This window comes from Odocoileus virginianus, chromosome 7 (assembly GCF_023699985.2).
Source record: "Odocoileus virginianus isolate 20LAN1187 ecotype Illinois chromosome 7, Ovbor_1.2, whole genome shotgun sequence".
NCBI classification, from domain to species: Eukaryota; Metazoa; Chordata; class Mammalia; order Artiodactyla; family Cervidae; genus Odocoileus; species Odocoileus virginianus.
In genome coordinates this window covers 1,054,326-1,070,919 of record NC_069680.1, presented here as the reverse complement: position 1 = coordinate 1,070,919, position 16,594 = coordinate 1,054,326, and the positions used below count along the sequence as shown (strand labels likewise).

General features: G+C 42.5%; 1 protein-coding gene across 1 annotated transcript; it reads left to right on the top strand.

Moving 5' to 3' along the window:
• Positions 1–14,984, top strand: OPALIN (oligodendrocytic myelin paranodal and inner loop protein). The gene is made up of 6 exons (XM_020883148.2): positions 1–452; positions 4,588–4,650; positions 7,446–7,481; positions 8,547–8,666; positions 9,826–9,882; positions 13,224–14,984. The coding sequence occupies exons 1-6, from the start codon at positions 450–452 to the stop codon at positions 13,395–13,397; spliced, it is 453 nt and encodes a 150-aa protein (XP_020738807.2). The 5' UTR covers positions 1–449; the 3' UTR covers positions 13,398–14,984.
• Positions 14,985–16,594: the final 1,610 nt, after the last annotated feature.

Here is a 16,594-nt window from a genome sequence, read left to right as displayed (position 1 = left end):
CAATGCCAGTGCCTGGCCACTGGGGGTGGAGTGGCCAGCCTCACTCAGCCTGTGTGTAACCCATTGTTTCTAAAGAGCTGCTGGCTGCAGGAGCCACCGAAGTCTTGGGCCAGCTCTGAGTTCTTTGCTGAGATGAAGGTGTAACCAAGGAAGGAGCTTGAAAGTAAAAAGGACAGAAAATGAAAGCAGAGAGAGCATAGGCGACCCGGGCCATACACTGTGGCCGTGGAGCAGGAGGGCTTCTCCCCTGAGGGATGGGCCAATGACTCGGCTACTCCCCTGACCATAAATGGCTTGGCCAGAGCTCTGTTGGAGCCACCTCTTCTCTTGGCACCCTTGCTCTCCCAGTTGGATGTTCCTACAAATGCAAGACACAAGCCAATAACACCGCAAAAAGTCGAGGTTGCCGAGGGCAGCATTTAGAGAAGGCTCTTGGGAAGCTGTTGGAAATGGTGAGTGCGAGTGAGCATCTTTCCTCTGCCTAGCCTTCATTTCTTTCTATAAACAACAATACCCAGGCTTTTAAAGCTCACATCTTCTAATTCAAATATAACTGTACCTGCAGTGAAAGGAAGTTAAGGAGCTTGGTTTTAATTATTTTCCTATTAGTATGAAATGCTAATCATGAAAATAGGAAATTATTTTCCTACTAGTATGAAATACTAATCATTAAAAATTCTCATCTGATATTTGCTGATGCCTCTTATATTTTAATATTAAGGTTTTGTTTTTAAAACTCCACCTACAAGAGTAAATGTTTCAGCTAACCTCATTTCCCAGTTGGAGCAATGAGTCCTTTATCATTTGTTCAGTCTGCCTTTTGCTGTGTGATCCACAACAGAGAGACTCATAAGTTGCATCAGAAACTGTCCACCTTTTTTTACTGACTTGTGGTACATGTTTGGTTGTGACTCAATCAAATGAAGTTGGCTGTGTTAGAAGGGGCTTCTGTGACTCCTTCATTAAAGAGATTGGTAAAAGGGGCTGTTCCGGTTTGGAGTTAGGAAGATCTGTGAAATAAGACTTTTTGTTTAGAAGATCCAGCCTCTTCTTCTCCAGCCTCTTCCCACTGACCAGCTGGGGACCTTGAGAAACCTATCTTGGTCTCTTAGTTCCCTCACCTATGATGTAGGGGTAAGAGTGTGCCCCTTGTGGGGATGAGAACAGTGTGTGACACATGGGGTATCCTCAGTCACCGTGAGTAGCTAGCCCATCTCCCCTCATTCCCATCGCAAACAGCAGACTCATAATGAGTGGCACTCAGCCACTGAGATACTGATGTCCCTTTGGAACCACTATGTAGATATCAACATAACGCTTAGACTATCAATGAGTGTCTTGTACCAATTCCTGTACTTTGAATATTGTAAATTCATGCAGACAGTTCCATCCAGCAATATTGTCCTAGTGGCTCCCCTGTGCCTTGCTCCATGCTGGTCAGGCCATGAAGAATATGACGCCACGGGATCTCTCACCTGGAGTAATTTATAGTTTTGAAGGAACTGCCACAGACATTAATTCCTTTGAGTTTATCCCGTGAGACAGGCAGGGCAAGTTAATAGTATCCCAGTTGTGAGGGTGGAATAACTGTGCCTGGAAGAATAGATTTGTTATGAAGAAATGGAGACCAGACAGCCTGAGTCACTTTCCCCAGGTCACACAGCTACTGAGTGGCTAAGTGGACTTGAATCCAGATCAGGGGACTCCAAGGTCAGAGTTGCCTTGCCCCACTCAGCTTTCTCTCTAAAGGACACGGAATCAGATTTTTCTCCACGCACATTTACGTGATGCTGTTTTCTCCATGAGAGTACTGTAGTGTGTTTCTACAAAATATCAATGTCTTTCTGAAGTTGGCCAAAATCTTCGTCATCCAAATGTTGATAAACAGCACGTGCAGTGGCCAACTTGCTGCTGCTGCTCCCTTCTGTTGTCCCCCAAAGAAAGCTTTGTCCTGGGCCTGCTGACATCAGTAGCTAATGTTTGCTGATGAGATAAGGCTCTGGGCAGCTGCATTTGATGCCGTGACCAGCCAGCATCCTCTGTGGGCTTGGTCGATGTAAGCATGAAGGTAGGTCCCTTGAGCAAAAAGGCCTAAGTAGCTCAGATGTCTTTCTAATACTGTCTTGGAAGAGGAGGTGCAAAGTGCTGTGAGCCTGGGGGCTCCAATTATTCTGAAGAAACTCTAGGAGTCCTGAGGAAGCCTGTGACATGGGAGAAAGGCTGCTGGGACTTCCCTGGTGGTCCATTGGCTAAGACTCTGTACTCCCAAAGCAGGGGTCCTGGGTTCCATCCCTGGTCAGGAAACTAGATCCCACATACAGCAACCAAGAGTTTGAATGCCCCAACTAAAGATCTTGCATGCTATAACTAAGACCCAGCACAGCCAAATAAGTAAATAAATAAATTTTTTTTCTAAAAAAAGAAAGAAATAGGCTTTCACCGAAAGACCCAAGTCCCAGTGACAACCAACTAATCATGTGAACTTGTGCAATCCATTCAAATTCTTGCCTCAATTTTCCTTTCTATAAAGTAAGGGTTTCCTGTTGCTAAGAGACAGGGAAGTGAACAGTTGCCACAGAAGGATGCTGGCCTGCTGGGGCCATCCTAATTGAAAGACAATCTCTGGGGCAGGTGGCAGTGGGAACTATATCTTGTAGGTGCTTGAAACATTTTTAGTTCACAAAAGAGTTTCTCATTCATTGACCTCTCTGAATTCCAACCTACCTGAAAGACAGCTAGAATAGGTGTTTTATCAATTTTGTATATATTGGTACTATCACCTCTAGACCCATCTTGCAGGTTGGATTTGAGTCACATGGCCCAATCTCATTTGTCTGTTTTAAGAGATAAGCCCTAACTGTTCTCATTTATCCATGAGGGAATTTCTGAGAAGTCCCTGGGCCTCAGGTTCCTCTTCTGTAAAATGAGGGTCTGAGGTAGACAATCTTGGAGGCACTTCAGCTCTGAAATCTTAGGATTCTCTAATCCATCCCAATCTCCCCATTATTGGCTAACAAATTTATTTTAAGTCTTAGTAAGCACATTTCTTCTAGAATGATAAAACCAGGTTTCAGAGGCTTCAGGAAGATCAGGAGCTGGAGTTTAAGCCAAGTTGTCGGGGACTGGGGAGGCTGGGGCTGAATGAGAGAGAGCCCGGCCAGGGGGCATGAATCAAGGGTGACTGAACATGGCGGGGGGCCAGTCAGGTAGAAACAAGACCACTCCAGCCCCTTGAGCCAGGGGCAGAAACTGTCACCAGCTGAGCTTGAGCAGAGTCCACCCATTTTTCACATCCAGGCAGGGAAGGCACTAGGGAAAGAGCAGCTGGAAGAAACTAACATAAAAGAGCCCAAAGTGGAAGGATGGAAGATGGGAACAGGGAGGAGGAAAGAGCCGCCAGAGGCCCTGGGCAGGACCTAATCCTGGAAAGTGGACACCTGGGTAGGCCAACAAGTTGGTGCCCCATTGAGTCCATGATTTTTTTTTCTTTTTTAAATTTTTATTGGAGTATAGTTGCTTTACAATGTTGGTTAGTTTCTGGCAAAGTGAATCAATTATATATATATCTATATATATATATATCTATCTCCCCTTTTTTTGCATTTCCTTCCTGTTTAGGTCACCACAGAGCATTGAGTAGAATTCTCTGTGCTATATAGCAGGTTCTTCTTAGTTATCTATTTTATGCATGTGCTCAGTCGGAGTCATGTCCAGCTCTTTGCAACCCCATGGACTGTAGCCTGCCAGGCTCCTCGGTCCATGGAATTTTTCAGGCAAAAATACTGCAGTGGGCTGCCATTTCCTACTTCTGGGGATCTTCCCAATCCAGGGATCACCCGTGTCTCTTGCGTCTCCTGCATTGGCAGGTGGATTCTTTACCACTCGCACCACCAGCAAAGGTCATTTTATACTTGGTACTGTGTATAAAGCCCACGATCTTTAAATATTGACCCCATATTTGAGGGAGACGTGAGGCTGGCTTCTACGTGAGGGGAGGTCACAGAGCATTAGGCTCTTTCCTCTGTCATCCCGACCAGCTCAGCTCCAGCCTGAAACCCCTGCCTTAGGACTCAGTGAAAAGGGAAACTTGTCTTTCTCAGATTCTCCTCCTGTGAGGGAGTTGAAGTGGGAGCCCCTGGGGTCTTACTTCCCACCCCAAGGAGAAAGAGCCATCAGTCTACACAGGTTCCTTCCTGAAAGGAGTTCCAGGGAGAGAAAGAAAAAAAAAAAACAACTTTCAGCACTCTGCTCAATGTTTCTATTAACGTTTTTGCTGCCCTTTTGAGTCAGGACCTCTCAGGAAATAGCTTGACTGGCTGGTCCCGTAAACTGGCCCTGGTTGAGGACCTGGGAGGGGAGGAAGAGTAGGACTGCGTTAACGCTGAGGGGAGATCTCATGACCCCTGACTCACCTGCTCCCCTGCCTCTTCGGGGGCCAAGATTGGGAGGGAAGGCTGGAGCTGACTAAGCCTGTGGGGTCAGTAAACCTCCTGAAGTCTGCCAGGGTCTATGGCATTTGGTGGAGGGGTCAGACAATGGCCTGGCTGACCATTACTGGAATGTTTAAGGTTTCCTTCTCTCTTGCAGAGTTTTTCACTGAACTTCACACTGCCGGCCAACACGGTGGGTACAGCGGCCCCCGCTTACCAGGTAGGTGAGCAGAGATCAACGCAGAGTTGACGCTGGGCCTCCAGGGCACCATCACACGAACCTCATGTAAAGCTGTAATGTTACACAGGTTTCAAAGCACTATGAAGAACTGGGGGTGCTGAGAGACATGTTCTCAATGAGAAGAATTATAAATACACATTTTGAAAAGGAAAATAGCAAGAAACCAAAAAACACTTAAATTGCCATCAGTAGAAAACACTGGGGTCACTCCTTCCAGTCCTGTTTGACCCTACATAAATGTTGACTTCTGCTGTCTTCATACCACGGTCTTCTCACCTGTAATTTTATATAACAAATGTTTTCCATCAGCCTTTATAAAAGTAACTGAGGGTGGTCATGTGACATTTCTTCAAGTGAATTATTTAGCTAAATGACCAATGACAATTAAGAATTCTTTTGTGATAAGCATAGGTATAAATAAATCCTTGTTGGCACTTAACCTGATTTCCTTAGAATGAAGTCTAGAAGGAAAATCATTGGGTCAAGATGAATGAACATCTTATGGCTCCGGATTATGACAGTTGCAAGTCCACATGGAGATTTTTCAGTTGATGATGGCGGACAGTTTCAATCCAGAATTGACCCTTGGTCTTTTGTTCTCCTGTTGTTTAGAAGATAACACACCAGGATTGTTTTCTGACCAGAATTGCTGCTCTGATGGAGCTAGGCATTTTCCTGGCCCAGGTTTTTAGTGGTTTGGGCTATGCCAAGTTTTTCTAATAAGTCATATAGTTATTTAAAGAAAATAGACTGACTGCCAGGAAAGAGGACGCCAAAGCCGGTGCTCCCGTTTACTGTAACCTGAGGGCGGCGTCCTGGAGAGCCGCGGAAAGGCAGACCCTCATGGCCCACTGCCGCCTTTGCCGCCCACACTGGAGACCCTGACCCTGTCCCCGACTCCCCAGCACCTGCTCCCCTCCTGGTGAGGGCCCTGTCTTCTGAATCTCCCTGACTCACGCAGCCCTTGCTTCAGCCTCTGCCTAGTGTCTGCAGAGGCTGACAATAGCCTATTGTCAGTACTGTCAATAGCCTATTCCCCTATCCTTCTCCTTCCCTGTCCAAATCTTTCGATATGGTGACTGGCGGCACTTGCCACCTGGCTACTTGAAGCCAGCCGGTCTGTAGAGATCCCAGGTTCTGTCTTATCCCGGCTTGGCGCAGCCTAGGAAGGTAACTCCGAGAAGCAAGGAGCTGTTGCTTAGGGCCGTGAGGGTGAGGGGGTGAGAGGGAGGCACTAATGCTGCTAGTCATCACCTTTTGGAGCGTCTTCTTGGTTAACAGCCTATTTCTCCAAGTTCAAGTTAAATTTATCTGTGAAACCTGGGAGAAGACCCATAACTTCTCTGAGATCCGGATCATTTTTTTTTCCTTCTTTTTTTGTAAAATAGAGAAAACTATCAAAAAGACGAAGCCACTGGAATTCCAATGTACTCACTGAAGTTGATGAGTGAAAGTGAAAGTGAAGTCCTTCTGTCGTGTCCTACTCTTTGTGACCCCATGGACTATAGCCCGCTAGGCTTCTCTGTCTATGGGACTTTCCAGGCAAGAATACTAGAGTAGTTTGCCATTTCCTTTTCCAGGAGTTCTTCCCAACCCAGGGGTCGAACCTGGGTCTACTGCATAGCAGGCAGACTTTTCACTGTCTGAGCCGCCAGGGAAGCCCATGGTTGATGAGAATATTCAATAAATAACAGGCCTGGCCAGAGCTTTGCCAAGTTTAAAGGAACGATCAAAGCTTCTACTCCTGGTGCACATTTGATCCTCCAAACAGCCCTAGAGGTAGGTGCTCACAGCCCTATTTTATGGTTGAAGAAATGAGGCCCATGAGCTTGTGAGTGGAGAAATCAACAGCCCATTCCAGCGGGAGACTAGGACCCATGCTCTTAACTCCACACTACACCACCTAGCATAGCTTACACAAATTAGTTGCTAACGTGGAACATTGTGCCCTGAGATTTCTCCATCCAGATAAGACTCTCATCTGAAATATCTTATAAATGGGTAAAATTCAGTGCTCCTCTTTGAGTGGAGCTGTGAACTAGAAACATGTACTCATTCAACATGGAATTATGCTGGGAATATGGATAATTCACAGCTTCAGAGACCTGCCCAAGCCATCTGCTTCATTGTGGTAAGGGAACAAGGAAGGCCTTCTTAGAAACAAGTAGCCTTCCCTCGTGGCTCAGATGGTAAAGAATCTGCCTGCAATGCAGGAGACCTGGGTTCAATTCCTGGTTTGGGAAGATACTCTGGAGGAGTAAGTGGCAACCCACTTCAGTATTCTTGCCTGGATAGAGAAGCCTTGTGAGCTACAGTCCGTGGGGTCACAAAGAGTTGGACACAACGGAGTGACTTACACTTCCTTCCTCCAAGGTCTTCTTAAAGAGCCTGGCTCCACTGGTATTTATATTTTATCCTTTCTAGCAATGGGGACAAGTAGGCCCAAAGTGTGCTGGGAAGGGTGTGGGACTTGGGACAGGATAAAGCCATTTTGAGTTGTAAAATGTATTATGGCAAATCCACAGGGTGAATAATGAAGCTTTCACCTGAATTTCTGATTTCTCGTGCCTTGTAACCAATCTTATTCCTTCTTACCTGGGAAGGATTGAGGAAAGCTGTATTCCACAGTTGTTGTCATCTGTTGTTTTTAATAGAAAGTTTAGCAAAGGGATATACTTTAGTCATTTACAGCTTAACCTTGGGCAGACTATCTTATATGATGTACATTCTATAGATTTTGTTATTTTTAAGATGTGTGTTCTTTTTCTACTCAGACTTCCTCTCCAGTTGTGACTGGTGGAAAAGGAACCGTAAGTATACCACTTAAGTTATGGAGCCTTTGTTCAGTCACTTAGAAATGGGATAATGCTGTACCCATCTTGTGCATTCATTTTGAAGATTAGATGATGTTTGCTATATGAACTGTCACCAAGCACATAATCTGCTCAACTGTTTTTCTTAGAACCAACTCGGTTCAAAAGGGAAGGAGAACATAAACAGTCACAGACGATTCCACAAAGTCTGGAACAAAAGAAGCTAGACATGAGAGAGTACATACTTTCTACTTTCATCAAGATAACTCTGAAAAATAGACAAAGCTAAACTACAGTGATAGATTTCAGGATACACATGCAGTGGCTGGATAGGAGCCCAAGGGGGCTTCTCAGGGGTTGGCAATCTTTTGTTTCCTCATCCAGGGGCAGGTTACCTGGATGGGTTCATGACATGAAGTCATCAAGCTGCATATTTATAATTTGTATATTTTTATGTGTTTTGTCGTTCTTTAACAAAATCACCCCCTCAAAAGTGACAAAGACTCCAGTGTTATATGATAGTTGCACATCTACAGGGATTCTCAATACTCTCTGCAAGTAATTACAAATATGAAAACTTATGGGGCTACGAGCATGGTTACTTCCACTCAGATCAAAGCAAATGTGAATTTGGAAATTAATCGGTTCATGCATTTATTGTACATAAATTTATATGGTGTGGTATACAGTAAAACTTTTTGGTATATATTTTACTTCTTTCTGAACTAACAGATAAGAATGATAATTGTTGCTTTGAACTGTTTTTCAGCTTTTCCTATACTGGTATGACACACATTTCTGTTTCTAGGAATGGCCTGTTCATATCTTTGTTCAATTTTCTACTGAATTCTTGTCCATTTCCAATCAATTTAAACAACGTGCATTAAGTACAATGGAAATGAGCCATTTGTCACGTACATTGGAAACAGTTTTTCACTGTATTTCACTACCCCTTTGATTTTGTGTAGGACACTGAGGATCCATGCAGAGTTTTGTTTTAATTTTAATCTTTTGAACTCTTCCCTTTTTTTCTGGGAGAATCTGACTGTTTTCTCTGTGCAGGACTGTGGGCCTTCTCTTGGGTTAGCAGCAGGCATCCCATCCCTGGTGGCCACGGCCCTGCTGGTAGCCTTACTGTTTACTCTGATTCACCGAAGAAGAAGCAGCAGTGAGTCCACTGAGGTGACTGGCAATTTCTTTGGGTCGGGACATGCTGGCGGGCATCAGTATTCAATGAACTGGCTTTGGGCTGGGGGTGTCAGGACTCATGTCTGTTTTCTGAGGACAAAAGGGTGGGTGTTTCTGTGACTCATTTTCTGTCTCAGACTCCTGACCCTACCCCCCAGGCAGAGCTGATTTATCATCCAATCCTCAGGTCATTGAGGACCGTGCTGGGGGTGGGACAAGTACGAGCAGAGAGCGATGTTTGTTGCCATGGCGAACACGTCTGTGCAGTGAGTGTGTTTTCTAACCTGGAGAAACAAGGACATAAGCTTCTCAAAGAAGATGGAGGTGCATTTACGAAAGACGGGAGACAGTTGCTGAGATGTCCATCACAAGGATATGTCCAGGAGCATGTGACTCTATTTATTTTTGTACTTTTCCTACATCCTAACACACATCAGTCACAAGGGAATCTTCTGACCCCACCCCTTACAAATACCAGAGTTTTCTGGAGACCAGGCTCAGAATTCAAGGGCCACTCTGACCCATATCCAACCAGAGGCCATGGTTGTGATACAACGGTATTGTGTGGACTCTGTTTTAATTGCATCCTTATTTATGAGCATTTCTGATTGTTCTCACACTGGTAAGTGTTAATAGGGAGTAAAAAAACCCTAGGTCCTATCCCTGGGTCTGCCACTTTACAATTTATATGTGAACCTCAGCAAGTGATAGAACATTTTCTGTTTCTTGGTTAGTTCAACTCCAAAATAACTCCAATTAAATCAGAATCTCTGGAAGATAGAGTTGTGGCATTGGTATCAAAAAACCTTCAACATTTTATCATGGATCATTTTAAACAGATACGAAAATAGAAGGGATAGCATAAAGAATCTAGTTATCCACAGCAGCCAATCTTGTTTCATTTCTACTCCCACTCATGTCTCCACAGTGTCAACCTATATTATTTCTTAAGCAACTCACAGTAGTATTTCTTGTTTGTGTTTTTTTTAGGGGGCCAGTTGTTATCCTTTTGTTTATTTTGTTTTGTTTTTAAAGCACTCTGCTGATCCTAATGTGGCTAGGTTTAAGAACCACTGATTTTAATCATGGTCATGGGCAAATGTTGTAACCTTTCATTTCTTCTTCTTTTTTATTTTATTCTTAACCAACTTAGGAAAGTGAGAAGCCTTGTGAAATTACAGAAATCTATGACAGTCCCAGGATAGCTGAGGTAAGAACTCTTGGTTATAGTTACTATACATCATTCACATGACAAACAAGCTAAGGGTCTTCAAGTCTGTCGTGTACAGGAACACAGTGTGAGCACAAAGAAGGTTCTCATTTTTCTTTTATTGGCTGGACATGAATTTAAGGTTGAATTCATATCAGAAAATGAATTTACTATTATTTGTTCCACTGACAAAAGAGAAAACCATGTGATCATTTCCAGAGGAGACGAGAGTTCAAAAACATTAAACAGCCATTGGTGATATGAATTCCGAGCAAACTAAAAATTTTAAAGGAATTTTTTTAACTTGAAACAAGACATCTTTTTTAAAAAATCACAGCAAATATCATACCTAAAGGTGAAATGTTAATGATTCTCTTTCAGATCAGAAATGAAACAAAGGTGCTCATTGTTACCATTTCTACTGAGATATTATACTTAGGTCCTAGCCAGTGCAGCATGTTGAGAAAAAAAAGTAGAAATAAGTCAATGAATGGGAATTCTTTCACAATATATACATATGTCAAATAATCACACTGGAGTCTTTAAATATCCTTTATTTGTCAATTATACCTCAACAAAGATAAAAAGAAAAAAGAAGCAGAAAGCATAAAACTGTAAAAGAAGAAAGAAAAGTGTCATTATTTGCAGATAATATGATTATCTACATAAAAAGCCAAATTATCTACAGATATATTGCTAGAATTAGCAAGATATTTTAACAAGTTTACTGGAGGTAAAAGTCAATATTAAAGAGTAATTTTTGTTTCTAAAAATCAGTAACAATTTTATTTTATTTTTATTTTTTTTTCCATTTATTTTTATTAGTTGGAGGCTAATTACTTTACACCATTACAGTAGTTTTTGTCATACATTGAAATGAATTAGCCATGTATTTACATGTATTCCCCATCCCGGTCCCCCCTCCCACCTCCCTCTCCACCCGATCCCTCTGGGTCTTCCCAGTGCACCAGGCCCGAGCACTTGTCTCATGTATCCAACCTGGGCTGGTGATCTGTTTCACCCTAGATAATATACATGTTTCAATGCTGTTCTCTCAAAACATCCCACCCTCGCCTTCTCCCAGAGTCCACAAGTCTGTTCTATACATCTGAGTCTCTTTTTCTGTTTTGCATATACGGTTATCGTTACCATCTTTCTAAAGTCCATATATATGTGTTAGTATACTGTAATGGTCTTTATCTTTCTGGCTTACTTCGCTGTGTATAATGGGCTCCAGTTTCATCCATCTCATTAGAACTGATTCAAATGAATTCTTTTTAATGGCTGAGTAATATTCCATGGTGTATATGTACCACAGCTTCCTCATCCATTCGTCTGCTGATGGGCATCTGGGTTGCTTCCATGTCCTGGCTATTATAAACAGTGCTGCGATGAACATTGGGGTGCACGTGTCTCTTTCAGATCTGGTTTCCTTGGTGTGTATGCCCAGAAGTGGGATTGCTGGGTCATATGGCAGTTCTATTTCCAGCTTTTTAAGAAATCTCCACACTGTTTTCCATAGTGGCTGTACTAATTTGCATTCCCACCAACAGTGTAAGAGGGTTCCCTTTTCTCCACACCCTCTCCAGCATTTATTGATTGTAGACTTTTGGATAGCAGCCATCCTGACTGGCGTGTAATGGTACCTCATTGTGGTTTTGATTTGCATTTCTCTGATAATGAGTGATGTTGAGCATCTTTTCATGTGTTTGTTAGCCATCTGTATGTCTTCCTTGGAGAAATGTCTGTTGAGTTCTTTGGCCCATTTTTTGACTGGGTCATTTATTTTTCTGGAGTTGACCTGGAGGAGTTGCTTGTATATTTTTGAGATTAATCCTTTGTCTGTTGCTTCGTTTGCTATTATTTTCTCCCAATCTGAGGGCTGTCTTTTCACCTTGCTTATAGTTTCCTTTGTTGTGCAAAAGCTTTTAAGTTTCATTAGGTCCCATTTGTTTATTTTTGCTTTTATTTCTAAAATTCTGGGATGTGGGTCATAGAGGATCCTGCTGTGATTTATGTCGGAGAGTGTTTTGCCTATGTTCTCCTCTAGGAGTTTTACAGTTTCTGGTCTTACATTTAGATCTTTAATCCATTTTGAGTTTATTTTTGTGTATGGTGTTAGAAAGTGTTCTAGTTTCATTCTTTTACAGGTGGTTGACCAGTTTTCCCAGCACCACTTGTTAAAGAGGTTATCTTTTTTCCATTGTATATCCTTGCCTCCTTTGTCGAAGATAAGGTGACCATAGGTTCGTGGATTTATCTCTGGGCTTTCTATTCTGTTCCATTGATCTATATTTCTGTCTTTGTGCCAGTACCATACTGTCTTGATGACTGTGGCTTTCTAGTATAGTCTGAAGTCAGGCAGATTGATTCCTCCAGTTCCATTCTTCTTTCTCAGGATTACTTTGGCTATTCGAGGTTTTTTGTATTTCCATACAAATTGTGAAGTTATTTGTTCTAGTTCTGTGAAAAATACCGTTGGTAGTTTGATAGGGATTGCATTGAATCTATAGATTGCTTTGGGTAGTATAGCCATTTTGACAATATTGATTCTTCCAATCCATGAACACGGTATATTTCTCCATCTGTTTGTGTCCTCTTTGATTTCTTTCATCAGTGTTTTATAGTTTTCTATGTATAGGTCTTTTGTTTCTTTAGGTAGATATACTCCTAAGTATTTTATTCTTTTTGTTGCAATGGTGAATGGTATTGTTTCCTTAATTTCTCTTTCTGTTTTCTCATTGTTAGTGTATAGGAATGCAAGAGTAAAAATCAGTAACAATTTTTAAAAGTAATTTTAAAAAAATACAATTTTATAGTGGTAATAAAAATATATAGAATGATGAAGAATCAATCTAACAAAAACATATAATCCTTTATGGAGAATAATAAAGTTTCAGTAAAAGATATTTAAATAAAACCTCAATAATGGGAGTTTGTATACAATCCTCCTGGATCAAAGAACTCAATAGTATATATGTATCAAACAACCTCAAATTGACCTGTATAATAAATGTAATTACAATATAAATTTCAACAGATATTTTTCACGGAACTCAATAGGGTGCTTCTAAAATACATGTAGAAAAAAAGTCAGGAAAAAATTTAAGTACCAACAACAACAGATAGAACAGATAGCAAACAAATAGGAAGATGATAGATTAAAACCCATCCAATGATCACATGGATAATGTTCAATGTCTTGAAAACTACGTTTCAAATGTTTTGTCTGATGGTTGGTTGTTTCAGGTGGGAGGGTAGATCTGGTTGCTTTTTCTCCAACTTGGCCAGAAGCAAAAGTCTTTGATGTATTTTTTTTTAAACCTATTTGTTTTCTCAAGAATCCTAGGAGGTTACCTACCCAAGAGAAGAATATGATGGGAGAAGAAGCCCACATATATGTGAAGACAGTATCAGGAAGTGAGGAGTCCATGCGTGACACTTACCGCCCTGCAGTCGAAGTGGAGAGAAGGAGGGGCCTGTGGTGGCTTATTCCCAGACTGAGCCTGGAGTGAGGCAGCGAGCCAAGCAGCAGGGCTGGAGCTGGGAGCGAGCTAAACATACAGGGATCGATCGTGCCCGGAGTGAGGAGAGAAGCCAAGCTGCTGCTTAACCACTCCAAACTTCATTTGCAGATCTGGAAAACTTCGGGGTTGATTTTACTCTTTAAGGAACTGATCTGATAAAGTGCATTCTGACTCTCAGACTTTGTGGTTTAATAATCAGTGAAGTCACTGTGCATTCAAAAGGAGCCCTTGAACCTTGCTCCTGACCCCCCAGTGGGGATTTGCTTTTCTTTATGATTTGGGGAAAGGAGTTTGATTTCTCAGTGGCTCACCTTTTCATCTTTTTTCACATCCATTTTCTCAAAAAAGCCATTAGACCTGGCTTCCATGGACAGGTTGGCCAAGGCTAACTTGGTGCAGATTGGGATATAAATGATACTCAAAGGGGACGTGTGAGAAGGAGCAGTTCTTTATCTCTGAACACCTCAGGGTAGAAATCAGGGGTAGCCACACGTTCCCTGACCACAGGGGCAGCCCGTGGCTGGGTCATTCATCACCCTCTCTTGTCATCAGAGGGTATTCAAAGTGTGTGTGTTGTGGGGGGTGGTGAGCACATGTGTGTGCTGAAGGTAAAGAGGGTGGAAGGAAGGCAGAGATTATTTCAAAAGATTATTAGAAATAGGGGCTGTACCTATTTTGTGGGAATAGAGAGAAAGGTCCAAGTCCTTGGACCATCAATGGGGAAAATCTCATGAGCAGGAAGAGAGGTCAAGAGGACTCTGGGTGGGTGAACACAGGACCAGAGGGATGATCCAGGTACCAACGTGACTGTCATCGGAGGGGAGCCCATGGACAGTGGCAGCTGCATCAGGCGAGGTGCTCACCATCGCTCCTGGGAGGAGGCTTCTGGGAGTCCTGGTTCCCTAGCACAGGTCCATTGTTCCCCTGATGGGAGAACCTGGGTCCAGGAGGTCTCGGGTCTACCCACCAGCTGCACGGGCCACCTTGAAGAGCTGTGGAGATATTCCTTTCTCACATGGGGCCCCTAAATGCTCAGAAACACGGCTCCTCTGATCCGAACAACAGGACAGGTTCTGCATATGCCGTCACTGCCATGCCAACACGTGCTCTTCAAAGCTCCTTGTGAAATTCAGTTTTGTGCTAAGACCCCTGAGTCTAGACCCGTTAACAAGCAGATCTGGCTGTGATCCAGGTGCTCCTAGTTCTCTTACCTGTTGAGAAAGAGCTTGGATTTGCTGAGAAGATGACTGTGGCCTTGGCCCTGACACTCATAGGTGTGAGCTCTGGGGCAGATCATGGACCTTAGCTCTGTAGGTACAAAATGGAGACTGTCATTTTCTTCCTTCTACCCTTAGGGGTGTTGCGAGGGTGAACGGAAACACGACTTAGTCGATAAAGTAAGGTGTGACTGATATTTTGGACCATTTATTTCATGTAATTCTGCTTACAATCCATTGCTTATTACCTTATTTTAAATGGTTTCTACTAAACTATCAAGGTTCAATATTTCTGTCACCTTTTTTCTGCTGTGATGCACAAGAGCTTATTTTAGAATAAAGTGTAAAACAAAAATGAGCATTCTTGTGGGCCTCCAACATGTCTGTGGTTTTTCTTTGCCTATATTAGAGCATAGGACATTGGCCCTAGAGTGGGAATCAAGGTCACCTCCAGGATACAGCTGGTGCTGGCGCTTTGTCAGGTGGGCTGATGATGGAGATGTTCAGGTTGTTCACAGAGGGCAGCCCAGGTTGTGAGCAAAATGCTGAGACTGGAAGTCAGAAGCTCTGGCTCCCCAGCCTAGGGCCTGTGCTAGTATTGGGATGGCCTTGGCCAGTCACGTTCTGGAAAATGCAAATGAATTAATAGTGACAGAAAGCGTATCAACCATTGCCTGGGGATGGTGGGGTGAGGAAGGGTGGAGGGAGAGATTCCAAAGGGCCACAAAGAAACTCTGGGGGGTAATGGATGTGTTCTCCATCTTGATTGTGGTGATAGCTTCATGGGTGTGTCACACATCAACACTTATTAAATGGTACACTTTAAACATACAATTACTGTATCTCAATTTTACCTCATTTAAGCTATTAAAAAAAAAAAGGATCCAAGGCACACAGAGCAATAATCTCTGCCCACTGGGTTTTGCTTTGTTTTTTTATTTGACCAGATGGGGTCAGGATCTTTATTGCCTAGGGCAAGCTCTTAGTTGTGGCTCTAAGTTCCCTGATCAGGGATCGAACCCAAACCTCTTGGGTTGGGAGCTCAGAGTCTTAACCACTAGACCACCAGGTAAATCCCAACCTCTCTTTCTTTATTCTGCATTTTGCCAGGAGAACAAGAGGATATGGGAATGTGGTTGGTGTCCTTTCTAGGACAAACACAGTCTTTCTCTGGAGAAGTTGGAATTACGCAAAAATAGATTCACATACTCAGTGCCTAAAAGGTGGAATGAAATCCACTCTCAAGAACTTTCAGTATCATCCTGAACTGAGGACCTGAAAAACTCCCCAAACCACACACACTATAAAAGCATTTTACCTGAAGGAATGATGGGTGAATTACCAAAACTGGAGGCAAGATTAGAATTCCTTTAAACCTAGGTTTAAGAAGATATGAATTCCCTGAAGCTGTATGCAAATTTTATATGAATAATCATTACTCATGGGATGAGATTCCATTAATCTCTTCCAATTCTCAAAGCGATCTGCAATACCCCTACCAACAGTCAAATATAAACAGTGATAATTACAGCTGAATGTTAGTGACAAAGATGTCAAATTCAACCTTTCTTAAGTGACTTGCTGCCACACTTTTAATACAAATTGACTTGAAATTAGTAATGGTTGTGCCTTTTTAGTTTTATAGAAAAAGGAAAATGGAGTTGAAAAAAATAAACTTTCCTATGGAGATGCCTGTTTATATGAAAGTCATGGAGATTATTTGTTAAGAATACCTCATAAGAATTATAGACAAGAAGGCTGAGTGTGGGTTTTAGTGTACTTCACACTAGATGTGTCACATTGGAAACTCAGTCAGCCTCCAAAGGGGGTCCTGTCCATTATCATTATCATCTTCATCATTAATTTTTCAGCAAGAAGATAGAGATGGTAAAAGTAACCTCACCTCATTCTGCTTCCTGCTCCTGGGTTAGGGAAAGCTAAACACATTTTTGGACTTGTTTCTTGTGA